Source organism: Cololabis saira, chromosome 18 (genome assembly GCF_033807715.1).
Source record: "Cololabis saira isolate AMF1-May2022 chromosome 18, fColSai1.1, whole genome shotgun sequence".
Classification (NCBI taxonomy): domain Eukaryota; kingdom Metazoa; phylum Chordata; class Actinopteri; order Beloniformes; family Belonidae; genus Cololabis; species Cololabis saira.
The window spans coordinates 25,989,527-26,007,043 of record NC_084604.1 but is presented as its reverse complement, the minus strand read 5'-3'; the positions used below and the strand labels follow the sequence as shown (position 1 = coordinate 26,007,043).

The 17,517-nt window shown below is 40.8% G+C and overlaps 1 protein-coding gene across 1 annotated transcript; it reads right to left on the bottom strand.

The window, feature by feature from the left end:
• Positions 1-259: 259 nt before the first annotated feature.
• Positions 260-17,277, bottom strand: LOC133464397 (transforming growth factor beta-3 proprotein-like). The gene is made up of 7 exons (XM_061746335.1): positions 16,464-17,277; positions 11,348-11,511; positions 4,907-5,036; positions 4,690-4,797; positions 4,414-4,579; positions 4,166-4,319; positions 260-2,231 (listed from the first exon to the last, which is right to left on the bottom strand). Exons 1-7 carry the CDS (start codon positions 16,807-16,809, stop codon positions 2,073-2,075), a joined length of 1,227 nt encoding a protein of 408 aa, XP_061602319.1. The 5' UTR covers positions 16,810-17,277; the 3' UTR covers positions 260-2,072.
• Positions 17,278-17,517: the final 240 nt, after the last annotated feature.

Here is a 17,517-nt window from a genome sequence, read left to right as displayed (position 1 = left end):
TCTTAAATTTATTACTCCGGTAGAAAAAAAAACTGAGGAAAAAAAGTCTGTGAATGTGCTCGCAGGAAACAGGTGGGGCTGCTGAGATTCAAGTAAGAAAAATGATGTTTGCGTGGAACCAAAAACATTACGGGAAAATAACATTTTAAATGGCATTTCAACACGACAGAGGACATGAGTGCACATATTCACCTCTTCTCACCTGCGCACCTCTGTTATGTCTGATTATCTCATTTGAAGTCTTCCAACATGGCTCATACAGTTTTACATGATGTCTTTTAATAACAATCAACAAGTCACGTCAAACAATATTACCCTCCCCTCCCCACAGAAAGAAAAACTTCACGAAAAGGTATCTGTGACCGGGCAAACGTCAAAACAGTGCAGGGATTCAGAACCGCTGCTCCCGCCTGAGAGAACGAGGTCTAACTGCAGATCCAGCCGCTGTCACGTTATGACTTTTTCCCCTACCTTGCCATTTTTGTTCCATTCGTGCTTCGTGCTGCAAAAGAGCACCAAAACAAACAGAGACGGAGCGCAGGGAATGAAAGACTGCAGTGTTTTGGGAACACCGGAGTCTGTCTTGACTGCACACGAGACTCGTGCACGCGAATAAAGTCTGACAGATGAGTAGATAAGAAAGTGGGTTTGAAGAGGGGGAAAAAAAACAACTAAAGTAGACAAAGGAAGCAAAAAAATTTAAATTACATTACATTTCCTGTTGCTGCTGAAAAAAAAAAAGTGCTGTGATTTTTACTTTCTCAGGGTCGAGCCCACAGCGTTTGAGATGGGCACATGCTGGATCACATAAACCAGGACCAGGAAAAGGAAAAGTAACAGTACCCATAGTCTAATATATGTAATTGCTTCCATCACGGATAACGGCGATACATGTCAACTCCCGTCCCAGTTTGTGAAACAATCACTGTACGACAAGTTGCATAACAGACCGAATCTGCTATTAATATAAAAGAAATCTCATGAAAACCTGTTGCGTAACGCTCGCTCTCTTCCAGTATATTCTTTGAAGTCCCAAAAATAATTTGAAGCTCTTCGGGATGAAAACATCCAGTGAATTGCGGTGTGGTAGTTCTTCTCTGCCATACAGGTCTTCTTCTTCCATCTGTTCTAATAGATGCACTGAAATAAAATAACCCCCCCCCACACACACACACACACACAAAAAAAAGGCCATTGCTGCCGGCTGGCCAAAAAAAGAAAAGCTTGGCTCAACTTCATTGTTCATTGACTTTCCATTGCAAATCCAACAGGCATTCTCTGTCGGCTCTCCTTTTCCCTGACCACAGCTATGGCTTTGGACACGGCAGCGGGTCTGTCCTTTCTGCTTTTGTGTTTGAAGATAATGCCCACTGTTTGAAGTGAAGGAAACTTGAGGCAAGTTCAAGGAAAAATTGAGCCTGAAAGAAGTTATTTTAGAAGTTTTTCATTATTTTAGTAACTATTTAACAGATAGGCTTGAAATAAGAAAGTTGAACTGCTGAACATGTAAAGGCTGTTATCTTTTGGACTATTTGACTGAGCGATGGACCTTAAAATAAACCACAAAACGAGTCTATTTCAGTTGTTTTCTATGAAGCAGCTCCAGATTGTTTTGTTTAATATATATATATATATATATATATATATATATATATATATATATATATATATATATATATATATATATATATATATATATATATATATATATATATATATATATATATATATATATATGTAGATGGAGGTATTTTAAGGTGTATTCTAACATTCTTGTTGGGTTACGTTCGATTCGAAATAATAATCTTTAAAAAAACGTTACAATTACTTGCCTCCCAGAACTGACTAACTCAGAACAAAAGCACAAAAACAGAAGGAAAAAGAAATAGAATCTCAAGTGTTTGAGAAAATCTGCATCCGTTAAAATAAGGAGGAGTGGTGTTCAGATCAGATCGAGGCTGCAGGGCCACAGGATCGATTCAAGGACCTGTCACAGGAGTCCAAAAGTCGTAGGACGTGGGTTTGGTCTGTACCTAGAGAGATCCTGCATAAAAACTGCCCCTCGCGTCCTTTCAGCTACACTTGCAAGACTTGACAATCATGTTGGAAAGCTGCTCCACTTTGGGGGTCCGTCCGGAGTAGTAGAGTATAGTAAGGGGCTCCAGGTCTTGAGGGACGCAGCAGGGGGAGGCGGACGCCCCTGGATTCAGAGTGTTGTAAAGGCTCAGCAGCTGGTGACAAGCAAAGAGGACAGTTAGAAACTCACTCAGTTTGATGAGAGTTGAAATCTCAACATTTTTATCCAGGTTCTTTAAGAATTCCTGACATACAGTCCTGTTCCCCCAAACAGCACAAACGTTTTTACATTCGGATAATAAATAATCAAATAAACAATGTGAGATTAATATGAAAAAGTGCCATCAGCTACAGTCGTCAAATAAACAGTTAAAGGGAACCTATTATGAAAAACACGTTTTCTCTTGCTTTAACATATATAAAGTGGTCTCCCCTCAGCCTGCCAACTCAGAGAAGGAGGAAAGCAACCAAATTCTGCAGTGTCTGTACAGCCGCCCGGATGAGCCGTCCAGTGTGATGTGGCTTCTACGAGCCGTTCAGATTCTGCTCCCGTCATTACGTAACGATGGGAGAGATTTGCATCGTTTGGCCTTCGATGCGTGAAACCATGCCCACAACTAACTCCGCCGGCCGGAGCTTCCGCCATTTTTTCGTAACGGTGTATTGTGTCATTCAGGCAGCCAATCAGCACAGAGCCTCATTATCATCGCCTCCCCGCCAGAGACTGGGAAGATAAAGACATGGCTCAGAGGCTGAATTTCTAATTTATTTAGCGAAAACAATCAAAAGCTTGTTTTTAAGACATTCAAGGCCTGTTTAAAATAGATATTAGATGCCATAATAGGTCCCTTTTAAAGGAGCTTGAGGCTCCTTTTAAGAAATGAGACTCTCTAGCGCCACCCTTCACCACCACGGCCGTTGGGGTACTGCAGCCAACAGTGAAGCCGGCATGGGAGAACGGGGAGAACGCACATGCAGCGTCATGTGACGTCACATCTGCAGCCCAGCGCGGGAAATTCGGGACCGAATTGCAGCACATTTTGCAGCACACAGCCTGTTCAAGGCAACGGAGAGATACACTAGAGGGCTCATTCTTTTTGGTTTGGAACGCTTCATCTGACATTATTACTAGAAAACTTAAAATGTATACGGATTTTTTTCATAAATCTTGCCACAATCCGGCCTCAAGCTCCTTTAACTATCTACATAGATATCGAGAAGTGAGGCGGCAGAAGTTTGTAGGACATATTAGGAACCGCAATCAAATCCGTGAGAAAGTTAGTTTGACTCGGACGACATGGATCCAGTGAGGTTTTGCACTGGAATATGATCAATGATGGTGAAACACAAACAAGGTCCAAATTCAGAGTCTTTCTGCTGTTGTTTGTTGGCTCAGTGAGTGGAGATCCTTCCGTCGTTGCAATCTATGGAGTCTTAGCATTCAACCGCTAATCTTTTTTGTTGTTTTATTGTCTTCATTGTCTTAAACCAGAGCTTTGTTTCAGATTTTTTGCTGCATGCCTTCATCCTCTTGCTCTGATTTTGCATCGCCATCATTTAAGGCCATTTGAGCCGCAAAATATATGAATTAGGAATGGGCGATATTTTACCGTTCACGATATACCGTCAAAAAAATTCCCCACGGTAAGAATTTGTCATCTCGCGGTAAAATGACGATTTTGTGTAACATGGCGGAAGGCGGATTTACAGTTTTGCAGTACAGGTGTACTAATTTAATTGTATTTTATTAATTCGATTTAATTGGTGTAGTTTAGTAGCATTAAGTATTCTTTTAGAGCAGTGATTTGGGGGCTCCAAAGACTGAATGTGGTGATAGATTTATAGTTAAAAAGATGGAGTTGAATTGGTATTTTTTTTATCGTCATTTTTATCGTTATCGGGATAAATGCCAGAAATTATCGTGATACATTTTTTAATCCATACCGCTCATCCCTAATATGAATACTGCATTTCATTTTGTTCTTGCAAATGTTCCTGTTGTCATCTACTGAGTCTAAACGACGAAGTAGGATTGTAGGATGTAATCTAAACTATCTTCTCACAAGTTCTCTCTGCGTCACCTTCTTACCGAGCTGTGCGTCGTGTCCGAGCTCCTCAGGTAAGGGCACGGTCCAGAGCAGTAGTTGGCATCGTAACCACTGGGCTCGTGGATCCACTTCCAGTCCAGATCACGCCGGAAATCAATGTGGAGTCGGCGGACACAGCAGCTCTCCTCCGCGTTCCTGTGAGTCGGATACAAAGTGCATTTTTGTCGTCACTCGTGTTGTGAAGCTGATGCTCACAGGTACCAACAACTCCTAATCAACAAAGCCTTACGAGAAGCAGTAGTTAGTGTCCAGGGCTCTTTTGCGTCGGCGGGTGGTCTGAGTATCCAGGCGGTGGGGCGGGATCATCATGAGGATGAGGTGAGGAAGCTCTTGCTCCTTTTTCCACTTCAGTCTATCCAGGTCTGAGCGATTCTCCTCCTCTTCTACATCAACTCCTTCATAAGAAACAGGATTGAAGTGCAAAATAAGCAACACGCTCTGCAGTTTACATTCAGTTCACTGTGATTTAAGACAATATCAGACTAATAAATATGTTGAAACCCACCTTTAAACTTCACCTCCAGCGCCTCGCTTTCATCGTGAATGATGTCACCATTTGAGCTGAAGGTGTGGCAGGGACAATGCACGCTGATTTCCAAGCCAAAGTTGGACTCTAAATGGGAACAGTCAAGGAAAGGAGACAAGAAACATCTTCGTTCAGACGCCATGATGACAACTTTTGACCCAACGGCCACAGCGCAGTGACGTTGTCTCAGTCTCACCTCTGTTCATCAGCCATTCTCTTACAGTTTCAGTCACATCGAAGGAGATCCACTCTTCAGCGCTTTTGGTTGGCACAGTTTTGGCTCCGATGTAGCGCTGCTTCCTAATGTGATCATTAGGCCTCACGATCTGGAAAACAAAAGAAATCCGTTGCTCTAAAAGCTTTTCTCGCCTCAGTTAAGCAGAGTAGGACAGGCGCTTCCACATCTGGGAAGAGTTTTTATTTGGCTGTTTTTGAGGGTGATGAACGTGGAGGAAGAAGGTTCTTTAAGATATTGATGCAGTAGGGAATAGTGAGTATAATGTTGAACCCAGACGAGTGTATGCTGAAACGAGCAGCTCTGGATGGCAACTCTCACACATTAAGCAGCTTTTTTAATGAAAGTTTGCAAGCGCCTGCACACAGGACAAAAAAGCACAGACAGATTTTAGAGCCACCGAGAATTAAAAAAAAAGGTGAGAAATATCCACTCTAAACGTCTGGTTTATTCCAAGTCTGGCGCTGGAGTTGTTGGAGCTGGATCCCCTGGAACCTGCGTCCGGGTGCTATTTTTAGTTCAGGGAAATGTCAATCAAACTAACAGCAGTCCTCATGAAACTGGCTCAGCTTCTACAGTTTCCTCTCAGATTCTTCTGTTTGCATCCTTGGCAAGCAGTGGGAGGTGCGTAACATTCGGTCAAGTTTATTCTGTATAAAAGCTCAAAGGCTATAGGATCTATTTATGTAGCTTTTTGGAAGTTGTGAAGTAATTAAAATAAAATAAAGCTGCCCTCACTGCTGCAGGCTGCTTTTTCATTCTTGCATCTTTTGACTCTTGTCTTGTTGGCTGACGTTAGCGGACTTCGCTGACATTGACACGCCAATGTGAGACTGCATTATTTGAACACTCACACTTGTTCTGCTGCAAAGAAAGCTTCCTCGCTGCTCTCTGTTAAACACAAACATGCTTTTGCTTCCCAACTCTCCCTCTTTTCTTTTCTTGAACATTTTAAATCCATCACTCAAGCGCAAAGCTGTTGTTGCAGTTGTTGTTGTTGTTACTAATTTCAAAGTGAGAAAAGGTTTATTTGTGTGAAGTAAAGTAGAAAACTATTTTATATTTTTCTAGTTTTAAGAATTCTAGTCAGGGAAGGATTAATAGATACTTCCTTCTGGACGGGCTGTTTTTTGCAGTGTAAATGGCTTATTTTGAGATACTGACATCTAGTGAGTTGACAGCATCATGGGACATGTAGCAAAACTGTGACGCGTTGTGGGACATGTAGTTGTTAATCCATGTATACGTCTTATACACATTTAACTGTCTTTGAATACTTTTGCAGGCTTTGAGTTTGGCATGTGTGAATAAAATACTTACACTTTTGAGTTTGTTTTTTTAATCATTACTGATTCAAAAAGCTCCTACATCTACAAATCAGATATGAGTTATGCCTAGATATGCTTCTCTGAGTAATTCAGCGAACGCCCGCAGAATTAGGCACGAGTGTGTGAGGTTCTCTGGTAACACTACGATGTCTTGAAGTCTCAGCTTTTGACGGTATCGAGTTTAGTCAGATTTGTGGTGCTTTTTTTTGAAGCTATTTGCAAGTGAACTGTGATAATCAACCAAAACAACCCTCATGTTGAACACTGTCTAAACACGCCTAATCATCCTACTTATATCGTGATGAGGTTATTGTGAGGTAATCAGACAACATTCACATCAAAAGCTTTTCTGTTTTGACTGTCTGTGGGTTTTTCTGTGTGGGCTTGCATGTCTTCCCCTTCGCCAGTGTGGACCGCAGGTACATTTTGTTGACTGAGGCGTGTACATGGATATTTGAGGAGCTCGCATCTGCGTTAACCACGTGGGGGACCGGCAGCCTGTCCAGGATGTGTCCTGCTTCTTGCCCTTTGATATGTTTTGTCACGGAGCCCGACTCAGCAGAAAAGCTTGCAGCATCGAGAATCCTCAGCGTCCAAGCTCTGCCTCAAATCTGCTCTGCGTATAAAAATGTTTACGCTGTTTTACTTTTCAGTGAGTTCCTGAGAACAGATGTTTTCTCTGAAATGAACCGAGACGACCGGTGTGAGTAGTAACATCCTCCCATGTTAGCAATAATCTCCGACCGGTGCCAAGTTAGTCCCATGTTCAGCACACCAGAAAGGCTGGAGTTTGGCTATCCATCTAAACCATGATACCGCGGATACAAACCACGGTTAGAGTCTTTATTTGTTGCTGGGGACTCAAAGTGCTCCCTTGAGTGGAGGACATAACCCTTAGGCCTACTGCCGGCCCACATGACAATGGCCAGACATGCAAACTCTGAAGTCAATTATACAACCAACCAACCTACTGACTCATGTTTACTTTCTAATTCCCAAATCCGGACTAATCTGTTCAAAACACCATCTGATGTGGCCTAAATCCACTCTACTATGCTTTGAAGCCAATCTGAACTCAATAACTCAATAAAAATCTTCAAAACCCTTTTGTGACATGTCCCAAACCCGATCTGTTATGGTCCAAATACGGTCGATCTGTATAAGAAGAACTGGAAGCCCCCCTGTGACATCACCCATAGATGTTCTGAAGAATGCCTTTGAAGCTTCTTTCCCCCCTCATACAGCGTGGCACCATGTTACATACGGGCCTGGGAACTGACAGGAACACAACCACAGCTTCCTATGTTAGCTTGGTATGTTTAGCTTATGCTGTGTCAGTAATTATTGTAATTCAATATTCAGTCAAATCAAATCTGTTCAAACATCCTTGTTTCAAGTGTCGCTAGAGCTGAAATGAGGACTAGCAGAGCTCTGCAGCGTGACACTTGTGAGGTTAGTGCTGCACCTAGGGTTGCCACCTTTCAGAAATAGAAATAAGGGACGCCCTGATTTCAGCAGCGCAGGAGCCAAAAAAAAGCCCCAAAACTTCTAAACTGAATAAAAATGTGTTTATTTTATATAAAAAAACTAAATGCTTTGATTTAAAGTTTAAAGTGCTTTAATAGCATTGAACTTGACTGTACAGACAGACAACCATACTAGCAACTGAAATATCCTCCTTTGCTACGTATGTCCAAATCAGCCCAGATGTATAATATAGCCTACAGGTGAAGAATATGGTGTAAAAGTTAATTTATTTCAATAATTCAACTAGAATATGGTGTAAAAGTTAATTTATTTCAATAATTCCACTAGAATATGGTGTAAAAGTTAATTTATTTCAATAATTCAACTAGAATATGGTGTAAAAGTTAATTTATTTCAATAATTCAACTAGAATATGGTGTAAAAGTTAATTTATTTCAATAATTCAACTAGAATATGGTGTAAAAGTTAATTTATTTCAATAATTCCACTAGAATATGGTGTAAAGGTTCATTTATTTCAATAATTCAACTAGAATATGGTGTAAAAGTTAATGAAAATACGGTACAAATCGTGTCCCGTATTAGTTCAATACGGGACGCAACATTTTTTCTCAAATAAAGGACAATTCCGTATTTTACGGGACGGGTGGCAACCCTAGCTGTTGTAGTCGGGCTGATTGACTGAAAGGTTCCTGATGTGACCCGATGCGTCTTCCAGCTACATCAGCCGATCAATAGTTGTCCGTGGGATCTCTTAATGTCATTTCAGTGGCGGCACAGATAGCCCACGCTGCCTGCTGCTTAGCTGAGCTTCGTCCTCTAAGCCAGTGTCTCCAAACCCGGGGTCCGGGCCCCCCCTGGGGGGGCGCGAAACTTTGTCTGCTTTGAAATTATGCAGTTGTAAAAAATTATATTTGTGAATGAATCATTCATAAGACATTGTTAGGAATAATTTATCAATGTCTTGAATATTTTTTGTGTTTTTTATACACTGGTGACAAACACAGGAAATGATTTCATTCCTTATTATTATATCATTATTCAACATCTAATCTACTCCAAAAGGTTGTTAAAGTAAAAATGTTAAAAAATGTTGGTCTCATATTAAAAAAGAAATTTTTCAGAAATATTTTTATGTCCTTTTATGTCCTTTTGTGCGTATTTTATACATTTGTGACATTTGAGAAAAACAAAGTCATATGTATACAGAGTAAACCAAAGAGAAATGTGAAAAAAAAAACATAATTAATGTTCATTTTTTCAATTAAAGACTATTTTGGTGCTAGTACGTACGGGTCGGGGGGGCCTGGCTGGTCTTAGACACAAGTAGGGGGGGCTGCAAGGAAAAAAGGTTGGGAACCACTGCTCTAAGCTTTCCAGGCCAAGCCACAGCCAGTGACGTATTTGTGCAATTACACCACGCTAAAACATATTATCTTTGAACTGAGAATGACCGGGCTCTGTTAGGTCTTTATTCACAGCTCAAAGGTCAAAATAGCAAAAGGGATGACAGCTAGGCACTGGTTATATCTGTCATCAGTCCAAAGACCACACCACTATTGCCTTATATAATTTTAGATGATGTGGTACAGAAAAACCTTTCACCATCCCTACAGCTGTCGTATTTTTGAACCAGTCTGTAAATATGTTAATTTCTGCGTCAAAGTTAGACATTTTAACATAGGGGTCAACGGAGATTAACTCAATTTTTGGTACCTGCCCCTAGTGGTCAGTAGGGATGGGCGTCATGGACTAAAATATGTATCACGATAATTTCTGGCATTTATCCCGATAACGATAAAAATGACGATAAAAAAAATACCAATTCAACTCGACCTTTTTAACTATAAATCTATCACCACATTTAGTCTTTGGAGCCCCCAAATTAATTAAATAATTAATTAATTTTTCTTTCTTTCTTTCTTTCTTTCTTTCTTTCTTTCTTTCTTTCTTTCTTTCTTTCTTTCTTTCTTTCTTTCTTTCTTTCTTTCTTTCTTTCTTTCTTTCTTTCTTTCTGGCTCATTTCTTTCTTTCTTTCTTTCTTTCTTTCTTTCTTTCTTTCTTTCTTTCTTTCTTTCTTTCTGGCTCATTTATTTATTTATTTATTTATTTCTGGCTAATTTTTTTCTTTCTTTCTTTCTTACTTTCTTTCTTTCTTTCTTTCTGGCTCATTTCTTTCTTTCTTTCTTTCTTTCTTTCTTTCTGGCTCATTTCTTTCTTTCTTTCTTTCTGGCTCATTTATTTATTTATTTATTTATTTATTTCTGGCTCATTTCTTTCTTTCTTTCTTTCTTTCTTTCTTTCTTTCTGGCTCATTTCTTCTTTCTTTCTTTCTTTCTTTCTTTGTTTCTTTGTTTCTTTCTTTCTTTCTGGCTCCTTCCTTCCTTCCTTCCTTCCTTCCTTCCTTCCTTCCTTCCTTCCTTCCTTCCTTCCTTCCTTCCTTCCTTCCTTCACGTACGTTGTGCGTGGATTTAACACAGAACCATAAATCAGCTTTACACAAAAACATCATCAACGGGAATTTATCGTTTTTTACCGCGAGGTGACAAATTGTTACCGTGGGGAATTTTTTTGACGGTATATCGTGAACGGTAAAATATCGCCCATTCCTAGTGGTCAGTGAGGAAACTGCAACTTTTCAGACTTCCCTAAATCCACTTTAATGAAAGTCAAACCAAAAATGCTACAAACAAACTCTGGTCTGTTTGTGTTTGCACTTATTGAGCATTACGTGGGATGCCCTTCAAGTCACAACCCTTCCCATTCATGCAGGACCACTATGAAAACACTCGCCTGTGTTCCTTCAGAGGTTAGATTTTGTGGCCGATGTGGTAACCTTCAGGCCGGAAGGCAGCCAACTTTCCCCAGTATGACACCTGTTGTTGCTGAGTGGTTTTAATACCAGTCTTCTTTTTCCTCCTCTTTGGTTTGGATTTAGACATGTTTCCTGCCCTCCATTCAATTCTGTTCTGTTGTTTCTAGCTCCTCTTTCTTTTTTATTTTAAAAACTGGTATTCTGTGCCTGTGAGTTTGAATTGCTCATGATAATCATGAATCATGATAGGTATCACCTTGTCTTGTCTTGGTTGGTTCGGTTTGAGCTGTCCATCCGTAGTTCTTTACCTATTGGTTTATATTTTTGATTCTGGATTTCCTGCTTTAGCAGCACTTTTGGTTGATAATGTAGGACTTTCTTGCCACTCACGTCTCTGGATGTCCTGCGTTTCGCTGCTTCGTATCCCTGGATGCTAAACCCAGTCTAATGTGGTGTAAACCCAATGTGATGTTCACACATTCCCAGTTTCTTTGGCTTGAACTGATTTGCCCATTTGCCTGTGTACACTCTCAACCAAAGAGGAAGAGGTTGTTCATTTTAGACTCAGTTGTAGAAATGCTTCTAATTGAAATTAAGGGAAAGAGTTCAGAAAAAAAAAGTGACGGCTTCAAGGGTTTACATAGATATGTTCCTGCCTGACTGGAGTAGCAGTTATTATATTGTAATGGTACAACATAAAGATGACATCCTTTACTTCGAGCGTTGCCTTCTACGAGGGTAAAAGGACGAGGAAACGGTACCTTTTACTCACCTGGTAGAGTTCGATCCGCTGTTCAGCCCTCTTGGCATTTCGGTTTGGGAACCGCAGCGCTCGAAACTCGGCCCTGAAAAGGTTGGTCGAGTTCCTTTCCATGGCAGACACGTTGAAACGGAAAATCTTGGAGGTGATTCCTTTTGGGCAGAGGAGCAGATCATCTGGAGTAAAGAAAATAAAATAAAGCTTTTGTGAGGGGAAAGACTTAAAAATTCCAACAGTGTCTAGACAAAATAATCTCAGGTCCTAGTGTTGTAAATTTCTTCATGGAAAGCTCTCAGTTGGACACTTTTGTCACAGCAAACATTCAGGTGTTGCAGAGTCTTAGTGTCCCACTAAACATGACTTAAGAGTGAGCCACAGGCAACTCCTCCATGATCGATGTCTGGAGTGATGAACCTTACTCCCTGATGTAACTCTCCAGTCCTGATGGTATTCAGTGCTAACCTGAGATTGTAGACTGAGGTTTTCTTCAATAACACCATCAAAACAGCAGGAAAAATGATGGACGTTACTGGTATGGTGTCGCAATGACGATGTCCTGGCTGCACATGGTAGCCAAACCCTTACTAGACACTCTATTAGGGGTGGGCAAAAATATCGATATGGCAATATATCGCGATACTTTTCCAGCCGATTCAATATCGATATAAAAAATTTGAATATCGATTTTTTTATTTTATTTTATTTTTTTATTTATTTATTTTTTATCCCCGATTTTTTTCCCATTATATCAGCCAGTGCTCCTACCTAAGTGACAGTCCTGGGCATTGCCACTCTCTACCAACCCTGGGAGGGCCCTGCACTGAGCTCAGGTTTTATTTCACGTTTTATTTCATTTTATAATTTATTTTTTATATAACACAATTGCCTGTCCTTAAAAAATGAAAAATAATGGACAGAGGTTTATTTATTTATGGATTTATATCTATACTGACTGATCACTGTGCCTGTCCTTGGTTTTAGTACCATCTTTTTTGTGTTTATTATCATTTGCCACATAATTAAAGCAACCTCATACTAAATGTAATGTTAATTTCATATGATGTAAATAATATGAAAAATATATACAAATAAGTTGTAACTTTAGCTTGTATAGTTATAATAAAACATTGTTTTGACTCAGTTTGTCCCATGAATTGTCACTATAATCTGATGAACGTGCAACTCGGATTTTAAGATCCATCACTATCATCTGATGTACATATATACAACTTGGATTTTAAGATGTGTAATGCATTTTTAAATTTTTCGGTGAACTATGTAGAATATAATAATCGGGATATCGCATAATCGGGATATCGCAATGTGTATCGTATCGTGGCTCAAGTATCGTGATGCGTATCGTATCGTGAGGTCCTTCCCAATACCCACCCCTAAACTCTATATTAGTTTCTCTTTAATCTGTCTGTATTCACAAATGAATTCATGAACTCATTCACAACTCAGATCCGATCTGGGCCTTGAGTGCCGTTGAGACGCTACAGCACTGTGTTTATCAACCCTACGGTGAATGATTAATTGATGCCAGCCTTATCAAAATTCCTCCGATGTTTCTCCGACACATTTTCTCTATATTTGGAAGACAATGTTGTAATTAAAACAGCAATATTATTAATGGTAGTATGACTTAACTTCTGTGGTATCTTTAAAAAAAAAAAAAAAAACATATGCCTCTCAGTCCTGCTGACAACCTTTTGGACCCAGACCCTTTTTTTACCACAATGATTACTACGGTGCCCAAACTCCCTCGCTGGCATTGGCCAGAGTCGTTGTGCACACCACGCCGTAGAAGGAGATCTTTCCTATGTCTGATGAACAGCTTCTACATACAGACATTTGCAATCCCACCAGCAGCTTTCTGCTTATTTGCACCTGGTTTACACAACTGTCTGAGTTTCCCTTAAAAAAAAAAGTCAAATCTGATATGCTCTTGTGGATCTACAATAAATATGACACGACTTAAGAAACAGCTGTAGGAAAAAAAGAAAAGCAGCAATGATCCGGTTAATCTGATTATTAGTAGTCAGATGAAATGTAGAAGCCTCATTAATGAACATAATAAAGTATCTCAAAGAGTAAATAAGGGTATGGTGATGTGAGACAGCTGACTGTTGTAGATGATACATGTATTTTACCAGAGTTGTGAACAGATCTGCTCAGATTCAGAGCTGAACCGGTGCCTAACGTTAGCAATTTCAGCATTTTATAGTGTATCGTAACACCTTACCATTATCGTTTCCTAAACCTAACAAAGTACTTTGAACGTCTAAGCTTAACTAAGTGTTTTACTGCAACAAAGTGATACAGTAGTGGAGCAGAGGGAGTCAAAGTAAAGGCCAAAGGAATTAAAAGAAGGAAGCCAAAGTGTCAAGGAAGGTTTCAGACACGAGTATAGTGGATAACTATAACCTTCTTCCTCTGCAACCTCCTAACGCAGCCGCTGTCGTCTTTGATTAGCCAGCACTAAATAATGAGGCCTTCTTGTATCGATTACCGCTCCAGAAAACTGACTAGCAATATGCAGCTTTTTAAAGCAGTTTCCCGCCACTGAAAAGTTACAAAAAAGGGCTATAAAGTGTACAGTTAATACAAAGGCGCATTGACCAAGTGGCATAGACCAACGGGTGAATAGAAGCTTGAAAACTTCATGGCCTATTGATAACGTTTAAAATGTCCCCAACACTGTAAAATGACCTATAAAAAAGAACAATATTTGTAGAATTGATCTTGCTGTGGTTCACAACACTGTCAGACATGGCAACACCTTCACAGAGCTGTAATCGCCCTCTGCTAAGCTGATCCTGTGAGGGAGCCAGAGCAGGAAGTCCTAATGAAGCATTATATCTTATGAGTAATCTGTGCAAGAAATCCCAAAGTTTTAAAACAACTACAGCAAAGAGGCAAAAAAATGCAAGATTCTGATTTAATACCTGATAAAAGTAGAAAGAAGCCTGAAAACAATTGTTAACATACAACAGATGTATCTTACATTTGCAGTTAAGTAAAAATACTTAGTTCAACCACTGGATGAACTTTACGAACTGGGGTCAAGAAGGACCTTTTTAAACATTTGCTTTGTTTGAGCTGCTTATATAAAAAGCTAAAAGTAGCATTAGAAAACATTTGTACATGACAAATGCAACAAGATTTTTCTTATTTCTTTGGTTTTTTAACAACAAAGGTGAGCTGCCCACCCACGTTTTGACCTTTGATTGCTAAAAGTGTAATGACAAAAGCACTGTTAAGTATTTTAATTTACCTGAAAAAAAGAAGGGGAAAAAAACTGTTGTAGTTGTCGCCACCAGAATAAAAGCTCATCTCAACCAAAGTGGAAGCTGATCATGTTGTTGCTCCAACAGATGAAAATGACATTAAATCCGTCTCGGTGAGGAGGCTCAGCGTGTGCATGTGAATACGCAGCACGAGGAACTGACAAAATGCATATTTGTAAGTATGAGCTCACGTTGGACTTGTTGGAAAACACTCTGCCAACCCCGTGTAACAGTTGGAGGATATTTTAAGTGCGTACACAACAGAGGTACACAAGAGTGTGTACTTCCCGGATAGTACTCTAAAAGAGACGATGGACTTCACCCAACTTTTTTTTTTTTTTTAAAGTACACGTGTAAAACTTGAGGCATCTACTGCCTGTTTGTCAAAGCAGCTCTGGGAGACTGAAAGCAGAGCATTGCTGAGGGAGACAGGGTTTTTCAGAACACCTGTTCATTTCAAAGGCGCTGTGATGCAATGGTCTTGGCTTTGCTCTGAACCATGAGGCCTTCTCCGGTTCTCACACACGCTCATTTATCCTTTTTCTGCTCTCTCAGTGGGACCACATCCCGTTTGAATTTCGTTCAAGTGCTGACACACATGTCCCTCTATGCATAGATCTTCCAATCCTCCTTTTTTATTGTTTTATTTTTTTTAAGACTACAGCTATAGTATACGGGTCATGTATGGATTTAGCTCAAAAACACTTGAACACTGAGGCTCGACAGCCTTTACTGATTAATTTAATGAATATCTCAAGTCCAAAGGAACGCTCGTTAACGTTGCATTAGAAACGTTTACTTGGTGTTGTATTGGCAGTGAACTGAAGGCGTAATGGAGTCATTCTGGTTTAAGGCTCAGTTTCACACTTGGTTGAGCAAAATTAAACATTAACACCGGAGTGATCTCACGCTCACAGACCACCTGCACGCGTAATTATCTGGCAGAGGCTTGCAGCTCCAGCTTCACCCCGGCAGTCCCCTGAATGTGAGGGCCTCAGTGCTCCAGCAACAACTCCGCGGGACAGAGGGATCCCTCTTTCAGATCTAATGGGAAAGTCCTACTATTATCCAACTTTTCCTGCCCACCTCGGTTAACTTTTCCTACTCCTTCCCCTAAAGGCATTCCCATCCGCCTGGGCAGATGTCCCTCTCATTTGGGCCTGACTGGAAAGGAAATTGGAACATCTGGGAAGAGGGACATGATCCATGGAGGGAAAAAAAAAACAAGAGGGAGAAGAATGAAGTCAGGAGTAGGAGGGGACTGACTTTCCTGGAACACAGGTTCAGACTTTAAGCAGACAGGCAAAAGCCACTGAAATAAAGTACATCCTACAACCATTTGCAAGTTTACCTTTCGGTTTCAGCAGGGACAAAAGACATACTAAACACACAACTCCTAGCTCATGAGAGAGTCTCCTCCTCATTCAGAACTATGGCTCTGTAAGCTCATTTTGAGACGTTATACATAATATTTGCAGTAAATTAAACATGACTTTATGATCTTAGGTGATATTGTGCTAGAATGACCCTCCAAATATAATCTTAAAAATCACAAGCGCTACTTTTCAGTTCCAAGTCCTTCTAAATGTAATTATTGCTCTTTTTAATCCTTAAAAAAATGTCAGTGTTGGATTTCTCGGTGATAACACGTGGGGATGTTACAATCAAATATGTGTAATGATATATCATAGTTATAGTTTGGTTAATCATTTATTCTTTTCAGAGGTGCGTCTGTCTTCAGGCGTGCGCTCTCGGGTCGGTGCGTAATTACGCACTTGGATAAGTTGAAAAGGAGGAGAAACTTGAAACCTGCCGCTGGAAAACACCGCGTTACTTACTGTTTTCTTGTGGCCCGTGGATCATGCTGAATTTGTAAATCTCTTTGGCATAGTACTCTGTCTCTGTGTTGTCCACGCCGCATTTCTGATTCCGGTCCCTCCACAGCTGCTCCAGCAGCTCCTTGGTGCTGTTATACAATGCTTGGGTCTGAAAGGGGATTTCACTCGGTGCAACAGAGTGCGGCGGACTCGTCAGTCGCAGTTTGCTCAGGATCTGACCTCGGATCGCCTCGACCCTCTTCTTCCTCACATGGTCCAGATCCACGGTGGCGCAGGTCGACAGGGCCGAGCTCAGCGTCGCGCAGTTGAGGAGGAGAACGAACAGTAACGCCTTACCCAAATGCATCTCTGCGTCTGCATCTGGTTCGTCCTGGAGATGAAATGTGAAGATTCACAGCGAGGACAGCCCAGGTCCAGTCTTTACCCAGCCTTTCAGATCAAGCTGATGTTTCTTCTGACCACCTTGCATGCAACTACTGACTAACTTCGGGCTTATTTTTCTTGTAGCAGTCCTCTTTTGTCATCAGCAGGCATCCGAATTGGTGTTGGCCCATCAGGCATCACTCAAAGTCTGGAACAGACAACCTCCACCTTTTTATAAACTTCATCTGGAACAAGTATCTCTGCCTGCAGAAAGAAACAAACTTTTCTCCTGCATTCTTTCAAAGCCGTTCGATTTCAGACGTCCGTCCCACTGCTTGCCACACTCTCCCTGTTGTCTGACTCGTTAAACTCTACATCCGCTTTATTGTCCCTGGACAGGCGGACCGCAGGCTGTCACCGTACCGACTGTGGAGCTTTTGCGCAGCCGATGTGGCCTCGTGTGAGTTTTATAGGCTCCCACTGCTTTCTGACGTCCCATGGAGGCGGGACCGCAGCCGCGCAGCGCCCAGAGCGCAATATAACCGGACCCGTAGATACCCTGGCCAGTCTGGGCATAATATACAGAGGTGGACAGAGTACTCGACCCCAGTACTTGAGTAAGAGTACAAATACTACTGGTCAAAATTTACTCTGTTACAAGTAAAAGTAGCTCAGTCAAAATATTACTCGA